This window comes from Triturus cristatus, chromosome 4_2, assembly GCF_964204655.1.
Source record: "Triturus cristatus chromosome 4_2, aTriCri1.1, whole genome shotgun sequence".
In the NCBI taxonomy this organism is placed as follows: domain Eukaryota; kingdom Metazoa; phylum Chordata; class Amphibia; order Caudata; family Salamandridae; genus Triturus; species Triturus cristatus.
This window is the reverse complement of record NC_140586.1, coordinates 813,232,003-813,251,748: the sequence shown is the minus strand read 5'-3', so window position 1 is coordinate 813,251,748 and position 19,746 is coordinate 813,232,003. Positions and strand designations below refer to the sequence as shown.

Below are 19,746 nucleotides of genomic sequence, written 5' to 3'. Positions count from 1 at the left end.
ACTACATCGGATGTCGTTCTCTGGTTGTTTCTTATTTCTAGACTGGTTCACTAACGTGTATTTCTGTTCGTGGTTTGATACTAACGAGCAAATTGATTTTGCCCCCGCAAGAATGCGGTTGTGATTCGCATAACGCTGAAATAGGGATGCCTACAATGTTTTTTTCTACTCGTTGAAATATTACAGCCAGTTTAAGGAAGGAAGCAACATCACAAAATACATCTGGAAAGTAGTATGCATATTCTTCTAGAGGTTTGCGATTGTCTGCAATGATTAGGTTCCAAAAATCATTAAAATGTTTGAGACATTACGTAGGGCAAAACTGAAGCTTTCCCTCTCATCCAAAAATTAAAAATAGTTTTGGGAAAAACCGATCCACATGCAGATTGCCATTGTTCGATTATCTGGCTTATAATGCTTTTCGCTGTACAGTTAATTTGAAATGCATTCCTTTGTAATGCTTTTTATAGGTAGGAACTGAACACTTCGGTAAGTGTGGTAAAGAGTGGTTTTCACAGGTGCCCTTTAGGCTATTTACACAAGTCAGAGTTGTGATCCGTTTTACGTCAAAGCCTACGAGACAGTGCAACTGTCTAGTTTGCTTACAACTTCTCGTAGGCATTCAGAAAACTTCCCTGGGAATGTATTTCTCCCATTGCTTACTAATGGCTTTGTAACTCAGTTCCTGTCATTCTATTTGCTATCATTATTCGCTTTAGGCCTTCCAGCTTGAGTTCATCCCTTCTAAGAGAATCCTTATTTACTCTATCCTTCAGAGTATTCATTTTCTGTAAACAGGCCTTTAAATCTTGTTCTGGTCTTGTCACATTTGCTGTGCCTTAAAAGACAGCGGTCAAATTTCAGACTCCGTCTTCTGAGGGAGCTTGGTGTTTACTTTTCTTTCTCGGACTTCAAAGTGAGAGAATTTGTGACAATCCTGCTGAGTAGCCATGTGAGAAGAGAGGGTGTAGCATGTTATTTTTTCTAGCACATAGCAGAAATTAACTGTGCTGATATTTCAGAATATATCAGAATTACAAACCTATAAATGAAGCAAATCTTTTTGAAATTCTGACGTGTGGTGGAAACAAATATTTGTATACAATTAAAACATTAATACATTAGGCAATTACATTATCGCATTTTATCGTTTGCGTGCAGTAAAACTATGTGTAAATATAATGGTCATTTCAATTGAAAATGTGTTTGTAATGGCAGTGCACTACCCCATAATGCATACTACACATCACTCAAGTCCACTCTATGCCCTTCCACTGTACTCTACTAACCTCCACTCTTTACAAAAAAAAAAAAAAAAAAAAAAAAATTATATATATATATATTTTCCAACAACGCTGTAATTCCTCCTTCCTTGAATCCTCAGCAACCACGGACACCAAATGAGCTTCAAAACGGTCTTTTAATTAGAGCAAAAAGGCAAAACAACTTACTCTACGCGTTTCGGGATAACACTCCCTTGATCACGAGTGTTATCCCGAAACGCGTAGAGTAAGTGGTTTTGCCTTTTTGCTCTAATTAAAAGACCGTTTTGAAGCTCATTTGGTGTCCGTGGTTGCTGAGGATTCAAGGAAGGAGGAATTACAGCGTTGTTGGAATACTTGGAGGTTTGCCACCTCGCCGCGGACCACCGTCAAAAGTGAGTAGGGGAAGGCTAAAAGTAGCGTTTTACGCTACTATTGCGGTGTTTGATTATATATATATATATATATATATATATATATTAAAAAGAAGTTGACGACGCCATGACACCACAGCACAAGCCACTCTAATCTATGCCACTCCATGCCCCTCCAATCTATCGCACGCCTCTTCAGTCTACCCCTATCAACTCTTTTCTACCTAAATCTACCCCATTCCACTTCACTACAATCTAAACCAATCCAACCGAATCCACCCACTCTACCCCACCCACATCTACCCCAAACCACTAGAATCCAATAAACCCTACTCCTCCCCACTCCAATCCACCCCCACTCTAACCCACCCAATCTGCCCCTTATACCCTAATTCACCCCACTCCATGCTATCCTACTTCAATCCAACGCACTCTACTCTAATCCACCCTTAATCTATCTCACTCCACTCCAACCTACCCAATCCACTCCAAGCCAATCTACCCCACTCCACCCCATAAATCTACCCCACTCCACCCCATAAATCTACCCCACTCCACCCCAATCTAACTCATTCACATCTACTCCACTGAACTCCAATCCACCCCACTCCACTCCACCCTACTTAACTCTAACCCAATCTACCCCACTATAATCTACTCCACTATACACAAACCTACCCCACACCACTCCACTAACTTTTAGCCATGCTGAACAGCATCCACAGTGGTGTACAACATGGCTAAAACACATTGCAAAAGCCAATACCTCTTGCTTTGCCAATGCTGGTTACTCAATGGTGTGTAGGCTAGTTTTGGGGAGTATAACCTCTTCAGTTACATCATCTAGTTTTAAAAAGCTGTCAACTTGCATGAGTGTTATTGGATCGTGGACAATTAGGTGGGAAATAATGGACTAATTCACTTTTATGCTACGAGGACGGTCAGAGGTGGAAAATACGGAAGACAAAACAGGTTTTGAAACAACCAAGGAATCAAATAGCTCCCGGAAATCAGCATAATTTCTGTTCTCCCCCAACCAAAGGTGAAATATTTCAGGTTTGCAGCACAAATCGTGACCCAATGGTCATAGATTGCTCATGGTAATAATGTTGGAGGATAAGGAACAGTTAGTGGAGCTTGGAAGTGTCTTGTTAGAACTGGCATTTATAGAGTGACCGAGTTGAGAAGTGGCGTGCTCAGCAGATTAGGGAGCAAGTATGTGCACTGGGTAATGGTGGGTGCACGCAGTGTCTCTTGGCCTGAGATGAGAGAACAGCGGGTGCTTGAAAACAGTAACAAAAACGCAAAAGCAGTGAGGGTCAAGCTATTAAGTTAAAACACGAGGTTACAATAGGATATGTACTTACACCACAGAGCAGGCATAACATCCTTTTTTGCTACTTTCTCGTATTAAAAACGCCCCATCTGGTTTTCCCTGAAGCAAGTCTTCTGCTTGTGTGCGATTGAGGTCTCCAACAAACCATGTTTTTTCATCGTAATGTGGGATATTTTCTTCTTCCTCGTTTATAATATAGGTACTGCAAAAGAAAGAGCAATAGTCTCAAAGCATTTGAAAAGCACATCACTCATATATTGAGAACATATATTGAGAACAGTTTAAAAACCACAAAAATTACCAATATAAACCTGTGCAAATGAACAGCCAGCTCCAATGATCTTACAAAAAAATGCAAAGACTGGCTCCAATCTTCCCTCGTCATCTTACGGGCCTTTGAGCACTACACGGCTCTTTATTCAGAAAACAAAAACCAGTAGGAAAATACTGCTCGCTGCCATGAAAGATGTGCTGATGAAGAAAAATGTGTGCTACAAGTGTACAAATATTCGGCAGAAGTTTTTCATTTGGCCAACTACGCGTTTTTTTAATTTGCATATCAATAGCTTCACTGAGCAAACTAAATTTGAACGTTATTTGCAGACTTCGGAACCATAAATTAGACGTTCTAGGCGCCCTGTGCTTTGCATGCAGCTTATGTTAAGTGCATATTCAGTGGAGATCAAAATTTAGCAAGATTAAAATTTAGAAATTTACCTATCAAACAAATTATCTTATTAGGCAAGTAAACTCACAAAATAGCAAGAAAGCGAATGCTCCTAATTTGCATTTTGACTGGAGTAATGAAAAGAAAAGCATTCTTAAAGGAGATTATACATGAAAAGAAGGGGACTGTTGGAAATGATAAAAGAAGTCTGGATGAAACAGGCAAAAAGTAAGAATTAAGTTAATTGCCTGTAACTGTGGTTTCCCAACACTAGATCTTTAACAAATTCACATGTCTGACTCAGGGTCGAAGTCCTCATGGGAATGATTCCGGGACGAGTTTTATGAAAGATCCAATCAATGCTAAAGAAGAACTACAACCGTGGGCTACATAAGATGTACATAATTTCTGTTGTACTCCTGCAAGGTTGCAAAATTACAAGAATGCAGATGATCTACATTCCCAGACCTTTTCTTTTGTACACCCTTCTCTTCATCAACGTGTTCCCTTCCATGCTCCCTTATCCCTGCTGCATCTCCCTTCCTCATGCTCCCTTACCCCTGCTGCATCTCCCTTCCTTTACTTCCTTCTATTCTGCTATCTTCACCACCTCTATCCGCCTTCCTCTGCTCTTCCTTTTTCACTCGCTACTCTCCTCCTCGGATCTAACTCCCCACTCCTCCCCTCCATCTCGTGCCCTACACTCTTTCCCAGATCTTACTCCATTTCCTCGACTGCCCCTTCCATGCCCTGCCCAACCTTTGCTCACTCCTTCCTTCCCTTGTTATTCATAGCCTTCCATGAGGTCCCTTCTACATACCCTTTCATGCGGTCCCTTCTCTTTTACTCCCACCTTCCTTCCCGTTGTCACTCCCCAATTCTCCCCATACCAATCATTCACTGTACTTCCACTTTTCCTCACTATCACCATATGCCCTTTGTTCGTTCACGTTTATGCGACTGAGCCGTTGCGTCGTAGTTACTGTTACTATGTAAAGGCAGACTATACTTTTGGTGTTCATGTGCTATATAAAACATTTATATAAATCCATACATGAATGTAAAGCACGAGAGTAAATGTACTCACTCATCAATAGTCTCGTTGCTGATGCCCAGCCAGTCATTTATCCGCTTCTGCCTCACTCCCTTATGATTAAGCCACCTGCCACAAGAGAAGAAAACCGATTACTTCAAGAGTTTCATGAACAGCTTGGATACAAATCACTCAGATTGCACTAAATGTTATATCTTGTTAACTTGTGGGCAGGACCAAGAGAAACAAGACCAGTAAGAATGTTGCACAATCGATAAAACTGAAGGAAAAAAAAAAATTGGAGCTAATTTTTCCTGTTAAAATAATACTTGCATAATCATAAAATTTGTGTAAAGATGTACGAATAGGATAGAAAAATTGACATTTTGGCAGTATTCCATACAAGGTACAATTTGTGGAAGGACCACATTTCAAATAATTCCCTGTAAATTCTGCATGTTTTCCTCATGACAGAGAATGTATATGTATTAAACAAGTCTGAAATATGTAGGACACATGTGGCTACATAGAAAATGCAGCGGTATACATTTTAGAGTTCCCGACTGCAACTTTGAAGATGGCAAAAACAAGTTCAATAAAATGTCTAGTAATGTCACAAGCAGATATAAGTTACAAAAATATCCGTTTAAAAACTTCAATTGAACGCCGTTATGGTTAAGATCCAAAATTGAAGGACTACTCCAAGACAACATTCCCCAGTACACTGTCCATAACATGAAATGCTCAAGACACCGGTCCAGAGAATTTGGTCTATGGGCAGTGATCTTCGCATTCTTACTTCACAGTATTTCAGTTGGGAAGATATTCGAAACGCAAATTTTGGACTCACGTTTAACTTTCTAGACTCCTGCCTTGACCAGTCTGAATAAAACTTTCCAAGATAAAACATGTGCGGGTGTATACTGTTTTCAGAGTGTTTTGTTCCGATTCGTGCAATAATGCTAAAGTTGTAAGCAATACAATGTTTTTTCCCCCCAACTGATGTGCCAGGACCAGTTCACGTAGCCTTGCCAACTAGTACTAGAAACAGTTAACTGCCTGCCGTGCCCTGTGCACAGAATATGCTGGCCGCAGTGCAGGAATAATAGAACACGGGCAAAGGGGATACAAAATAAGCTCTCGTCTCACTCAGAGTGAGATGGACCTGAAAATGTGCATATTGGATCCGCAGACCCCACGGAAATATGCCTAGGGAATGGGCATTTCCATCCTTCTATGAATCACCATACCCGAGCTAGCATATGACCGCCACACAAATGTTTTCACAAAAGGGATTAGTGACTTTGTGGTCCTACAGTACAGACCTCATCATAGTTACTGAGTTTACATTTACAATCCCCAAATTCTGGACCCTCGACTGCAAGTCAGAGGCCCCCTAATAATACAAAACAGAACTAAATTATCAGCTTTTTACAGCCTACTAGTTTGAGTTAAAATCGTAAAATTCTCAAACTCGTATCTTAAATATCAATATATCGCCGACTTTAAAAAAAAATAAAAAAAAGCCTTCGTTTTTTGGGAAATGTTACCAAAAGTTGTTTTTCAATTTTACAACAAATCATAAATAGTACACGGATGGTAGTGGCCTCTATCTTAGTGCCACGTTTGGTGGTGTTCTCTAAAGCACTTTTCTGCAGTCACCACTAAAACGTCTCTGTGCGAAGTACAACTTTTGGAACCCTGCCGTGTATTCCCAGCACCTTACTTGAAAAATCTCAACAAAACTTTAAAGATCAACCAAACGTGAAGTTTTCCTATGGACAACCCAATTTAAAAGAGAACTACAAACCACCTTTGGCCAACTCTGACAAATACTGCAAATCTACATAGCTTAGATTAGAACCTGCAATGCAACAAGTGGTGTGTTTAGCCATGGCAATTTGACTGGTTGGTGCACATACTTACACCAGGTACTGATCTCGGATCTTGCGCAACTGAATCAGGTCAGGTTTGATACTGTTCATTTTTTTGTCTATTTCTCGGTTGTCCAAAGCTTGCTTCTTTAAGTCCAACTCCAGCCGCATTTTGCTATCATGGATCTCACAAAGTCGCGACTTCAGCTTCTCAAAATTGAGCATAATTCTAAAGGAAATTAAAAATAATCATTTAGGAAAGAAAATAGTACTGCACGTTGAACTGCATTGCACAGACATTCAGCTACATTATTTATGGGCTGAACTTCAATTACATTGATCAGGTAAGTGGACCTGAAAGAACTTTACATAGAAAGAGCAGGGTTTGAGAATCTGAAATAGAAGCTACAGGTATTTACATGAAACTATCAGAAACTAGTTTCTAGTAACACAGCAGGGAACGATAACATAGCTCATGATATACATTTATCCCCTCTAGTTATTGAAGAAAAAAAAATGCTGAAACAATGGTTCTGTGAGGAGAATCGTCTAAGGATTTGCATGCTTTTTGGGGCATTCTGGTCGCAGAAGGCCAAAACGTACTGCTTACAGAAAATTCTAAATTAGGTCACCAAGTCCAAAAATAAAATACAACCAAGATGTATTAATGAGGTGCAGAAAAGAATCTGTGAAGCCTACCGTTCAATTTCAATGTCTGTTCCATCCTTGAGTGATCGTTCAGTGTACTCCTTGCTGTATCGTTCCTGAGTGTTACACTGCTCCTCGAATATTTTAATTGTTTCATTAAAGGCTTCGATCGCAGTCCTCTTCATCTGAATTTCCTGAATGGAGACACGGGAGGGTCAATGAAAATGACTAATACAGTAAATATTTTCGATGAGAATAACCTTCATTGACCAAAACACCAAAGCTTCCTCCATGCGGACTGTGGTATCCTTCATTTTCTCACCCAATACCAACTCAGGGAAAATCCTGAGCTGGTAATGGACAAAGGTGGGGAGCGGGATCCAGGCAAGACTGGTTATATCAGCAAAGTATAAATGTGCATGTAACAGACAGAATTAGAAATCACTTGTATAGTCAGTGGCTATGCTGAAAGTCTGGTATGAATCTGGCCTCCTGGGCATATGATAAACATTGCCCAAGAATACAGGTGTTATTATACAAGTTGTCCTTGAGCTCATGGCTGGCTTTTGGACAGTTCCCTGCTTGGGTCAACTAACTGTTGATTTTATGTGCACAATGCCTTTAACCAATGCTCTGCCCACGTAGAAGTGCACTTCAATTTAAAGCTATACATAATACAGACCTAATAAGCACTGACTGAATTATACTAGAGTTGGAAAATGGTCAATTTACAGTTTTTGCAGTATAGAACTAGTAGAAAAAAGTGCAAAACATGAAGGTCAAAGCAATGACAAACAGATGGGAAAGGGACTGAATGCAAGAGAAACAAGCATTGGCATAGCCAATAGGTCTCGCCTTTGGGACCATACAAGTGTTTAGCCATGCAACAGTTGCGTAACTAAATACTTATAAGGTCCCAAAAGAGCGACCTATTGGCAATGCCAAGCGGCCGCGAAAGTGATCGCGATCAAACATCAAAGCGGCCGTGCGGCCGAAAGTGAAAGTAATCTAGGTAATGTGCGGCGCGCGCCCGCGCACTGTAGCTCTAGGCTGGCCTGGTAGCACTTTTTGGAGCCCTCTCAATAAGTCTCGCCAGACCAGCGCATGCGCTGGGTCAGGCGAGACCTAAAAAACCAGAGGGAGGGAAAGAAGTGTAAAAGGGATACGAGGAACGTGGAGGTTTGGTAAGGCAAAAATCAAGCTTAAGAATGCCGCAAAGAGAGCGGTAGAGGTTTTTCCATCTTCTGAGAAGGCATCTTGTATCTAAAAAAAACTCCAAGATACTTCACTTCGATCAAATCAGACATTCTAGGAGCTAGAACTGGCATTGCCACGCAGGAGCTAAAAGAATTGGGGAATTATTTATTACTGCTTTTGAACTGTTGAACTCCAAAGCATGGACATAGAAAGAATGGGCCACCAAATTTGCCCTTTGGAGGAGCCACAACGAAGCTGGACACAAAGTAGGGCCATTTATAATTCTTTCTAGTAGTGAATGTCACCATAAAGTGGAACATTCTTAGGAAGGCAAACTGAGGAAGATATTTTTGTGAAAAATGTAGTCAGGCCTTCTGTCTGCTTACACATGGTTTACTTCTGTGCAGTGCTTGAAATAGAAATGTAGAAGTGCAGGTGCTCCATGTCCCAGAGTACCTGTTTGCGGCTCAAAAGTGCAGGCACTCTCCCATTAAAAGCACTAGAGGAGTGCTGAGAAGTGCCGGTATTATCCCTTCCAAATTAGAGCAGCAATTATACTGAGACAAGGATAAGTCGCCCTGAAGCAAAGAATAAGAGGTGATGGGGTCATGGCGCCTATTTTCCAATGGTCAAGGATGTAATCTGTGGTAGAAGACCATTAAACTCAAATACGAAAGTGAGTATCAAAGACCTCAGTCTCTTAAGCAAAATGTGGACACAAAATAAACGCTGTAGCTAGCTGCTTCAGCAAGGCCCCATGTCATTATTAGCTAATTTTAAGTTACCTAAAGCCATTCAAAAACAATTAAATGTGCGTCAACATGGAGGAATTCTATATATCAGTCCTTCCAATACCACGTATACAAATGGTAACTAGTCATGAATGCTGTGGGATTTGCCGCCACTGCAGGATGTACGGAATCTACCAGGGAAGGAAGCACTGGTGCCACAATTATTGGGTTTCACAGCATTACCCACAAAACAGTTTGTCCTACCACTAGAGGGCTGGAGTTTCTAAAAAGTTGATGCTGATAAACAAGACAACAGGAAATTGAATCCATTCCGAAAGAGGTTCACGAAGCACAAATAACAACTAAATTATTCCAATAATTGTGGCATACTTTCAAATAAACAAAATGTGATCTATTTACGCAAGTCAAGTATTAATAGGTGGCTTCTCAATCGCTCATGTTCAACCACAAATAAAATGCGCCATCGAGCGCACGTGCTCAAGCACTCCATGGTTTACAGTACTATTTGCATTAAAAGGTCAGGACTGGCCCTTTCTGATATGAAGCAACATAGTTTACTATGTGCTGCATGCCAATCCAAGTTAAGTCAGCATTCGATAGAGAAACTTGAAGCAACAGTGAGCAATGTATGAAACAGAAGGAAAAATCAATAACATGTAACAGCCATATTGGCGACGAGACATACAATTTAGTATATGGTGCAAAGTAAACATAATAAAATGTGTGTGATGAAGAACTGAACACCCAAAACCACATTGTGACTGGGCGACTGTCCGTGTGAGCACCAGAGGGGAAGGAAATGTACGGTGGCTGTACTGGGTTCCCTGAAATACATGTACTTTCAATGTTTAAAATGGGTCTTAAGAGTTTCAGAAAACCAGTAAGTAGGACTGCGAATAAAGCAACATATGCCACAGTATCAGTTTAAAAAAGCCAGTGATTACACGTTCTGCTAGCCTTGTTCCTAGGGTTGACCAGCAAGCTTTGAAAATTGGTAGCAATATAGTGCAAGAATGGCATGCAAAGCATTAAAGACTATTAGATTTCGCACCAACCCAATATTGGTCAGCCTTTTCCATGCTCACGTGAGGTTAAGCAGTGCATCACAAAAAGGACAGGAACATGTGGACATGGAAAAGATAACTGCTGTCTGATCAGACAGTAGGCAAGTCACGAGGACCAAGCAGACAGTAGTGGGATCCTTTTAACAAATATTCAGCGGGGGCTGACTGATATATCGGAAAGTCTTCTACACTTAACTAACCTGTGATGTTCTGGTGTATTCCTCGTAGAGCCCATCATAGTTTTTGCTCTTCTCCTGATATTGGCAATGATATTCCTGTAGCTTTTTACCAACTGCATCTATGTTATCTTCTTTTATCAGCTGATCCTGAAAGAGAACAACATTATTTGAGCACAGATATGAAATAATAAGGAGAAGGCACAAAAAGTGTTCAAATGGTTTAAAGTACAGCTCAAACAACATTAAACCAAAAAGAATGAAGCAACATTTGTAGAACGCAAGCGAGCAAAAGCGCACTTTGTTGGGTAAATCACCCTCTTGACAACTGCTAGAATGCTCTGATGAATAATTAGTAGAGCCCACTAAACCCCTATGCGAGGAGACAGGGCTGCAAACTAGTAGAACAGCCTTAAAAACAGTCGTATGCATTAGGGCGAGGCATCAAAAGTAAGCTGCTAAAAGGAGAGATTCGCACAAGGGACCGAAATACCGCAAAACTCCAATTATCTGAATTTTGGGCGATTCCAGGTATGTCGTAGCGTCCAAAAAAATGTTTAAGCGTGTTCAAGACTTGCAACAAAGGCGTGCACTGACAATTGCATTTTTGGGGAGGGAGGAGAGGGAGTTCTGCAGAGAAGGCGAGGCCCTCCATTTCATTGGTGGTTCTTTTAATATTGGCTATTTTGAAGCCATTAAAAATATGGTACACTGTTGAACCGGTACCTGCTCCCACACCAATAATGTTTGAAAATCTATGTCAAAATTCCTTGAGGATCAGAAAAAATGTGTGGAGATTTCTAGGGACATTCGCTCTTCCGCTGTAGCTGGTGACAGAAGGTAGAATCTTAGAGCATATCCACCAAACCAGTTTAATCAACTTGGATTATTTGGTGGGTCCCTCGGTCAGATTACAAAAGACACAGCTGCAACTATCATTAAGAAACCTTTTAATTAAAGTTCAGCAGAATTAACTAATGCTTTAGTTTTAATGAACACTGTGTGGCATGCCATTTAATATACAATGTTGAAAGCTATACTGTGACTTATCAGGCGCAGATTTGACTACATGTTTATGACTTTAAGTGGCAAAGGCGTATGCCTAAAAGAGGCCAATATGCTTAAGTACAAAAAAAAGGTCCAAACATAACCAATTTTATTGTGCTCTGCAAAGAAAGCCTCATGTCACAGTCTGCCAACCTCTCTAGTCTAGGGAAAGGAAATTAAGTGATGCCCTGAAGCAGGAGGCAAAACTTGACACCCACAACGACAAAAAGGCAGAAAAAAAGGCTTAGCCAGGTCACATATTAAAACCTACAGAAGACCTTAACAAATCAAAATTGGTCATCCAGCCAGAGCTTGGTACTTGGAAACCACTATGCCCCGAGGTGAAATGAGCAGATCATGGTGGGTTGAGGGTAGAAAGGCGGGGGTATTGGGTGTGGCTGCAGAGCAATAAATCAAAACCAGACAGGTCAGTAAGCAGTAACTGTTGCATGTAGCCTGATACTTTAACCAGACCACACACAGCGCTGAGGGGACATTTTGACATTATTTGGAATGTGTTCCTTGAATGAAATGAATTTGTTTCTGAAGATTATGTGGCAGACCGGGGCAGTGATCAGTCCAACGGCCCTTCGTAGCCTCCAAAGAGCTTGTGTGTTTTTACAGCAACTGGCCCCTTGTATTGGGTCCTCAAAAGGTGGAACATTCACTTTTGGTAAAATGCAGGGCAGGCTGTGCCTGTAAACGCAACGTGTTTTAATTCCCAAGGAAAGTGACAGGTTCTGGTGATAAATATATCCCCTTTCTCCGACCAACTTTAACCTGGTTCAGACAGTCGAGTATGTTGGATAAAAGGTCTTTACTGTTAGACCAATTGTCTCTAGACTTGTATCTAGGTCCAACATATATAACACCTCTTGGAAGGACGTAAAGCAGCCAAATCAACACACTCCAAAAAAAAAAAAAAAGTATGCTAATCCATATGTACACCAACAGCATGAATCTGAAGGTTAGTGCACCCTCCTCTACACACATTGCAGTGGTTGGACCTGAAAGGATGAATGGTACGTGGCACGCTTACTGTGGAATCTTTTAGTATCTTACCTGTTGGAACCTGGACACTGGATACAGCAGCTTCAAGTCCAGCTTCGGATTATACTGGGCAAGGGACTCATGACGGTAGTGGTTAACCAGCTCCACAACAGAACTAAAGGTCAGCGGCTCTGAAAAACCGTATTTGCCATCTCGATGATAAATCTTGATTAGCTTATTATTGCCACCCTTTCTGCAAAAAAAAAAAAAAAAATGCCAACTTTAGAGCCTGTGCTGTACATTTCATTACAGCTTGTGTAAGCATAACAAACCCAGTTATAAAAGCGCGCTGTGCACGTCATACAATAAGCGTATGCTGATACATACACTTAAAACTACCAGCATTAGGATCACCAAATCATCTCTCAATGCGGACACTGCACAGAGTATTACAGCTCTTTGGGTGGAGATGCCCGACGGAAAACGGATGTGTTGGCTGGTAAATGGACTGATGACAACTCAAAATGCATCAGCTAAAGTAACAGCAGAGTAAACGTCTTCTTTTTCAAGGGGTTTCGGGAAGCAAGAGCATTTTGAGTTCATGAGCTCTGTTAAATTATGCTTGTTCGTTTAAATGACCCAAAAAGAAAGTAGAGCACTGTATTGGCGAAAATAACTATATTCTAATATCCATGTCATTTTCTGTAATTTCCACTTCGATCTTTCAGTTTGTCACATTAACCAAGCCCTTAGTTTTAATGGTTGTGCAATAAATACTCGTCCCTGGCCAGCGTATTGTCACAGTACACAGACTATACAATATTTTTCGGGGCAAGAAATGTTTTATTTCACACTAATTTACTACTTTATTTTTGCTTTGACAATTGTTCTTTGCGTTTCGTTGGTCTCTCGCTCTAAACTAGCCCACTGTGAAAAGTTTACTTTATTTCCTTTCCAGCTTCCCTGTGCCTTTCTTTACCTTACTCCCTCTCAGGACCCCACCGCACACGAAGCTGCTCTAAAATAATTTCCTCTGCATTCCAGTTTCATTTTCTAGGACCTGCTGACATGTGTCTGCTCCTCGCTCCCGCAATCATTCTTATCCCCTGTGCTCCATTCTTCATCTCAAGAGCTACATTCTTCCTTCGGATTCTTCTTCGTGCCAATTCAAACTCCTAGTGCAGCACGTGCCTTTACTGACTGTGCCCTCAGCAAGCCTACAAAGTGGAAGCCTTTCCTAAGAAAGTCACTCCATCTGTTCTTTTTTTCCTCAAGTTTGCCTTCTAAAGGTCTTAGTTTTTCTTCCAAATTAATTTTCCCAGAGAAGCGCCATTTTTGCAAAGTAACATACAGAGCAGTTGCAGAGTACTGCATAAATTAAAACAAGTTAAAAAAAAGTGGAAATAAGAAAATCAAATCCATAAAAGAATGTGGAGGAGAACAGCAATCTTCAAAGAGGTTTTAGATCTTCATTTTAGCCACTGTTAACCCAAACACAATGTAGTCACGAATGCTGGACTCAAACGTAAAAACTGTCTAGACTCTAAAACATGTTTAGAAACAGATTCTTTTATATGTGGTTAAAGCAATGCTTAAGGAGAACAACTTTACTTTCTCACTTACAGGGAATATGGAATTAGCATCACCGACTGGGAATATGGAATTAGCATCACCGACTAGCAATGTCAAACAGCTCAAAATCTATACCCCGACCAACAGTTTTCATTACAAACGCTCAGTGGGTGTCGTGTATACCTATATCACATTATTGTAACTAAAAGCAGGTTTAACGGTTTCATGCATCAAATGACAGAGAACCTCGTGAAATAGACACCAGTGAGAAATCTCAACTGTACGTACCTCAACGTTAACGTAAAGTCTCCATGCATCTTGGTTGATGCGTCACGCACCAGAAATGTTCCATCAGGCATGTCCCGCAATTTATCATTTACCTCTTCCCTGGAGGAAGAAGAGAGTAAGTGACTTATGTGAGCACGCGCAAGAATCTGCCCAACCCCCATACATGCTTAAAAACATTAAAACTGAAGTGTACTAGTTACCGCGGCTTTATTTCAGGTAAAAGAGAGCTAAAGAGACAGTAATGTAAGTGTGACTGTTCTCCAGTCACACGGTTAAGTATGATGGGGATTAGCGAGAGGGCGTAGCTATTGAGGAACGAAGGTTTCTTTGGCCAAATCTGAACATCTTCAGTTTAGAAAAAAAAAAGTCTATACTTTAAGATTTAGAAAAAAACAGGTTGCATTTAGGCCAGGTAACAGTAGCAGCTGTGTGATCGGGGAAATCATGGAGATCACAACCTTCTTTCACTGATGTGTTTAGGTCCGAGTCAGACCAACACAGGCGGCCTTTAATGGGGAAGGACGAGGCAGACCCCTTTAAGCCACCTGGCCTGTCTGAACCTATACATTAAACTGCCCGGTGCCTTTTAGTGGCTCACAAATCACTAGGAGGCAGATGAGCATTTCAGCTACATAAATAAGCATTTACTAAAAAATACATTTTCCACCCTTCTATCTGCCGGTGCTCCAACTATTAATTAAATCCCCAAATAAATATTCAGGGCGCACAGCTTCTATAGCACAAAAAGGCAACAAAGGTGAGATCAGGTTTAAATGTGACCATTTACTGTACAATAGGTCACACGTGGACGTGCAGCTTGTTCTGTGGACGTGCAGCTTGTTCTGTGGTGTAATCTGTGCCAGTGAAGGCAACAGACTGGCATGATGCAGTTAGCCGCACAGTGTATTGTAGCACCAACATGGAGATCACTAAATGTGTATATACTTCAGGTTTTCATGCAGGATTGGGAGGGAGGGGGGGGGGGGGGTTGATTGCGATGCACAAAGTACTTGCCTCGGTGAAAGGCAGTGCTTGCAAACGCAGTAAACAGACTCCGATTACCAGATCCTTTAAAAGCACCGAGCCTGCTCCATTATAGGTTTAAAGGTATGCTACACTCGCTTGCCCCACGGTGTAAATTAGTAAATACATAACTGCGCCATTTCAAAAACTAGGAGAAAAGCTAGATAAAACTGTCTAAAAGGAAATCAAATATCGATTTAGGTCTATGCTGAATGCAGTTCAGTGCATACCCCTGTACTCTTACCTTGAAATATCACCCCAGTACCACTCTGCCTCTTGGAGAGAAGTGGGGCTGTCCTTCAGTTCATTTGTGTTTGCTGGCATCGTTGATTTGGAAGGTTTAGGAGGAAGAGCTGCAAAACAAAACAGTATAAATCTGTCTTAATCTCGCTAAAATGTTTGTGCAAACTGCTTCTTAGCTCTGTAATCTAGCAAAGATTTAACCATGCACAAGACCCTCGCTCCCATAAAAGGTACTGCTAACATCACAGACACTGAACTTGGTTACAACCATATTTGCGGTCTCTTGCATTAAGAGGAAACCAGTGCTAGAAATCTTTTTTTTGGGGGGGGGGGGGGGGACTTACTTCTATTTTTGGCAAAATGAAAATTTTAAACCGGCACTAACTAAATATAATATTTTGTCTGCCAATTATCTGCTGGCATCAGGCACTCACTGGGGTTTCCTAAGTCACTGGAATTTATATTCAGAAAGTACATCCACGACTGATATCTTATACCAAAGAAAACTTACCACATGCCGATTTTCACTAAATGATATTGCTTACAGTAATCATACAATATTAGTCTCTAAATAACCTAATCTCCTTCTGCCCCTAATAACAAAATAGACCTCGCCTATGGAGTGCATAATGGTCACTACAGCAGCTTAATTAATTACCCAAAGACATAGAGTACACAACAGACCAGCAAACTTATTTACACAAACTATCAACCTGCAGATTCCGGTTAAACAATGTAATAACAGGAGGGTGAGGGCATCCAGTCGGACCGCACACTTCATGATATAGCGGATGCTACCAACTCTATCAACCATCAGACATCTGATCTCAACTTCACACAATCCCCCCGCATCCACACAAGGTAGACAGGAGGCCACGCTTTCTCCTACGCCCTACCCAAAAGCTGAAACGAACTTCCTCTACATACCTGGACCGCACTCCACTCCTAAACTTCTGCAAGAAGCTGAAGACCTGGATGCTCAACTAAGAGCACCTCAAAACTTATGCTCCTGCGCCTGGATACCCTCACGGGTGACAAGCTGCGCCAAACAAATCTACATAACATCCTATTGGCATCCATAATCACTCTCTGTTTAACAATCAGCTTGCTCACTCATCTGTGCCAACCTCTACTTCAAATTATTGTACTATTTCTCTTAGGTTTAGCAGTAGATCATGGGAATCACGGATATAAGAGTATGACGCTCCCAAATTATACATCTGACTAAAATCTCTAAGTTACGATACCATTTAATAAGGTCTGTGCTACGAAATACAGTCCATCTAATGCTAGCCTGGCATAGGAATGCCAGTGAGGGAGGTAGTAGTGAGGAAACTGAGAATAGCCTTAAGGAACCACTCAAGGTGCGGTGGGACATAGGCTTGGGAGTAAAGCGCGAGACCAGTAAAATTAGTTTAATAATGGATTCTGATGGAAATTCGGGTCAAGATCTACTAACATGAACAGACAGATACCTGTTGGTATATGTGTTGCTATACGCGTTATGTTATAATTATTCAAAATAACCCAAAGCCTTGATCAAACCAATAGTGACTAGCAAATATATGTCAGGCCCTCTGTTCTTACAGATACTGCATTGGGATTCAATGTGAAGGAGCTACTATGGCAGTGTACGAAATTCTAAATGGTCACTTCAGACAGGAGTCATGATAGCAGCCGGCAAGCTCTAACCGAAGTGGAAACAAAGCATCTGTGCATACTATGGATCAACTGCAATCGCCAAACAAAAACCAGGTTTAGACGATCAAACAATTAAAGGGCAAAAAAGGCAATTGTGCCATTACGAAAGCTTGCAGATTTTTGTTGACAAAATAGTTTGTAAAAAACAGAAGCAAACGTATAAGTGAGGGCATGAAAAAAGAAAAACTATAACGTGACAAATGACTAGAATTTAGGTATTTTGCTTTCCTTTTAAGTTTCCACTAAAAATACCATATTTAAGTATAATCTACATCTACCACATCTTCGGCTTTGTAGCTTTATGTAAAGCACTGCAAACCATTAAGACTGTACCACTAAGTGTTATTTAAAAAACAATTTAAACTAACTTCAGTATACTGAGAATGTATTTTATACACTGGAATTCATTGATAACAAATGTGTGTGCTTGCACAGAATGTAACCGTTGTAGGCATATATCCCTCAATATAAGGTTACACCTGGGCTTTATATATGATGAAAAAACTGGGGGGGGCTCTCATAGGGGCGTGGCCGATGTAATTATGGGTATGGCTTAAAACACTAAAGCAAAAAATCTGCACTTAACATAGTGTGCCCTCTGACTAGTATGCTTCTTCTGTCATTGCCTCCAGATACATAATACAAGGGACATTACACCTACAACAAGCCAGGACCATTGGCTTTGTCAATGGTTGCAAGTTGCATAAGATAAATAAGAACCAACTTATGTTTTCATTGTATACAATACTGAAAATGCTGCCATTTTTGTGAGCGAGGATGTGGCCTAAGGCTAGAGCTGCCAACTTACGAGCTGAGAAAGCAGGTTTGAGTCAGACGTCGAATCAACATCTGGTGATTCAAAAAATAAATCTGTGCTTGTGTAATGTAACTGGTGCTCATGTAAAGTGCTCCAAGTTTGCGCTACATAAAACTGAAAAGCGAGTCTCTTAGAAGTTATATCTATAGCAGTGACCCGTGCTACTATTGAAGAGTTATTTTTTTTTTCTTTCTACCATCCGAGGGTAAAAATAGAGAGCCCAATAAAGACTCGTCTCAGCACCTGCTTTTAAGAACTGCCGGTGCTGAGCACCGACAAGACCCAGCCCACTTAAAGCCCTGGGTTACACAGACTTCGATAGGGAGCATACTGAGCGCATCCGGGAGCTGCCATAGATGCACAGTATATCCAAAACCAAATCATATGAGGATACTTAAAAAAAACATCAAAAGGTGTATGGAAGAGGAGGGGGGCTAAAATGGTCTGAAAACATGTACTCAACATACCTGCAGTGCACTGGTGCTTTTCTTATGCAAATATCAGACTGGAGCTTTAAATGGGGACCCCTTGACAAGCAAAATGCACCTTAAGTAAATGCAATTCCCACTTGAGTGTTATTTCATTTTTTTTTGTCTTCTTGGAAGATTCTGTAATCCTAATATCAAACAAGGATATGTCTTAAAGCATACTATGCTGGACTGACATTACAGAATGCTTTACTTTAAGCCGGGGTCACTGGAATCAAGTGATTCTGCAGTTGCAGTGGGTTTTTTGTGCATAATTATGGATTTCCCGCATCAGTCACATATACCATCATTTACTGCATAATTTGCAGATTTTAACATAAAAAAAAGTTTCTAACGTAAACATATCAAAAGTTATTAAAAGCGTCTCAACTCATGTTTATGCATAGTGGAAAGCCCTTTGCAAAAGGTTGACTGGTGATCCATCAACTGCGCTAGCTAGACCTGTCATTGCTCTATTTTGGTTTAAATTGGTACTAATAAAGTGAAATATTTGCACTGCCAGTTGTGTAACAAGCATCTGCAATGCAATAGGTCATGCATTTACCAGAGTTGGAGTTATTGGCATTGTAAATGAATGCTTTATTTATGTTTTGTTTTTTTAAACATAAATAAAAGGCATTGTAATTTACAATGACACTAGCTTAAACTCTTGCAAATTGGGGACCTATTGCATTCCAAATGTTTGAAGGTCTCGCCGAGTTGTCCCCTTCTGTCACCCATGGCCCCTGAAGAGCTCCCCCATTTGCTAAGAGTTAAATAAACAAGCCAGTGGTCACAACTGCCCACGAGAGACCCTCCTGCAGTAAGAGAAACTCATTAAAGAAAATAGTGCTTATAGACTAAAGAAGAGGTACCGTTTAACAACATTAAGTAAACTGGGCCAGTCCTCAGGGGAGGTTACGAATGAAGACAAGGCAGTACTATGGAGGGAATAACAAGCCTAATACCGAATCAGAAGCCAGCATTCATGAAAGACAATGACACAAGCCAATGACAAATATGGGCGGAGAGTGGGTGGGGCTTCAAGAACATACTCCAATACAGCATGGCTCGCAGAGCAGCGGATGCGCTGCCCAGGTTCGACCTAAAAATGACAAAATAATAAAGTAATTTGTCGCATAATTTGCCTTTTCTAGTCGCACATTAGTCAGACCTCCCGCATAATTTCAGTGGCCAAGACTTTACCTCTTAAAA

General features: G+C 40.8%; 1 protein-coding gene across 2 annotated transcripts in view; it reads right to left on the bottom strand.

The window, feature by feature from the left end:
* The window catches only part of PIK3R3 (phosphoinositide-3-kinase regulatory subunit 3), a 411,089-nt gene that overhangs the window by 10,271 nt on the left and 381,072 nt on the right, over positions 1-19,746 (bottom strand). For both annotated transcript variants that reach the window (XM_085602758.1, XM_085602759.1), the window contains 8 exons: positions 15,548-15,656; positions 14,281-14,379; positions 12,493-12,673; positions 10,408-10,533; positions 7,246-7,388; positions 6,599-6,775; positions 4,727-4,801; positions 3,004-3,174 (listed from right to left, as the gene is read on the bottom strand). In XM_085602758.1, coding sequence (XP_085458884.1) covers positions 3,004-3,174; positions 4,727-4,801; positions 6,599-6,775; positions 7,246-7,388; positions 10,408-10,533; positions 12,493-12,673; positions 14,281-14,379; positions 15,548-15,656 — 1,081 coding nt within the window. The remainder of the gene's footprint in view (positions 1-3,003; positions 3,175-4,726; positions 4,802-6,598; positions 6,776-7,245; positions 7,389-10,407; positions 10,534-12,492; positions 12,674-14,280; positions 14,380-15,547; positions 15,657-19,746) is intronic.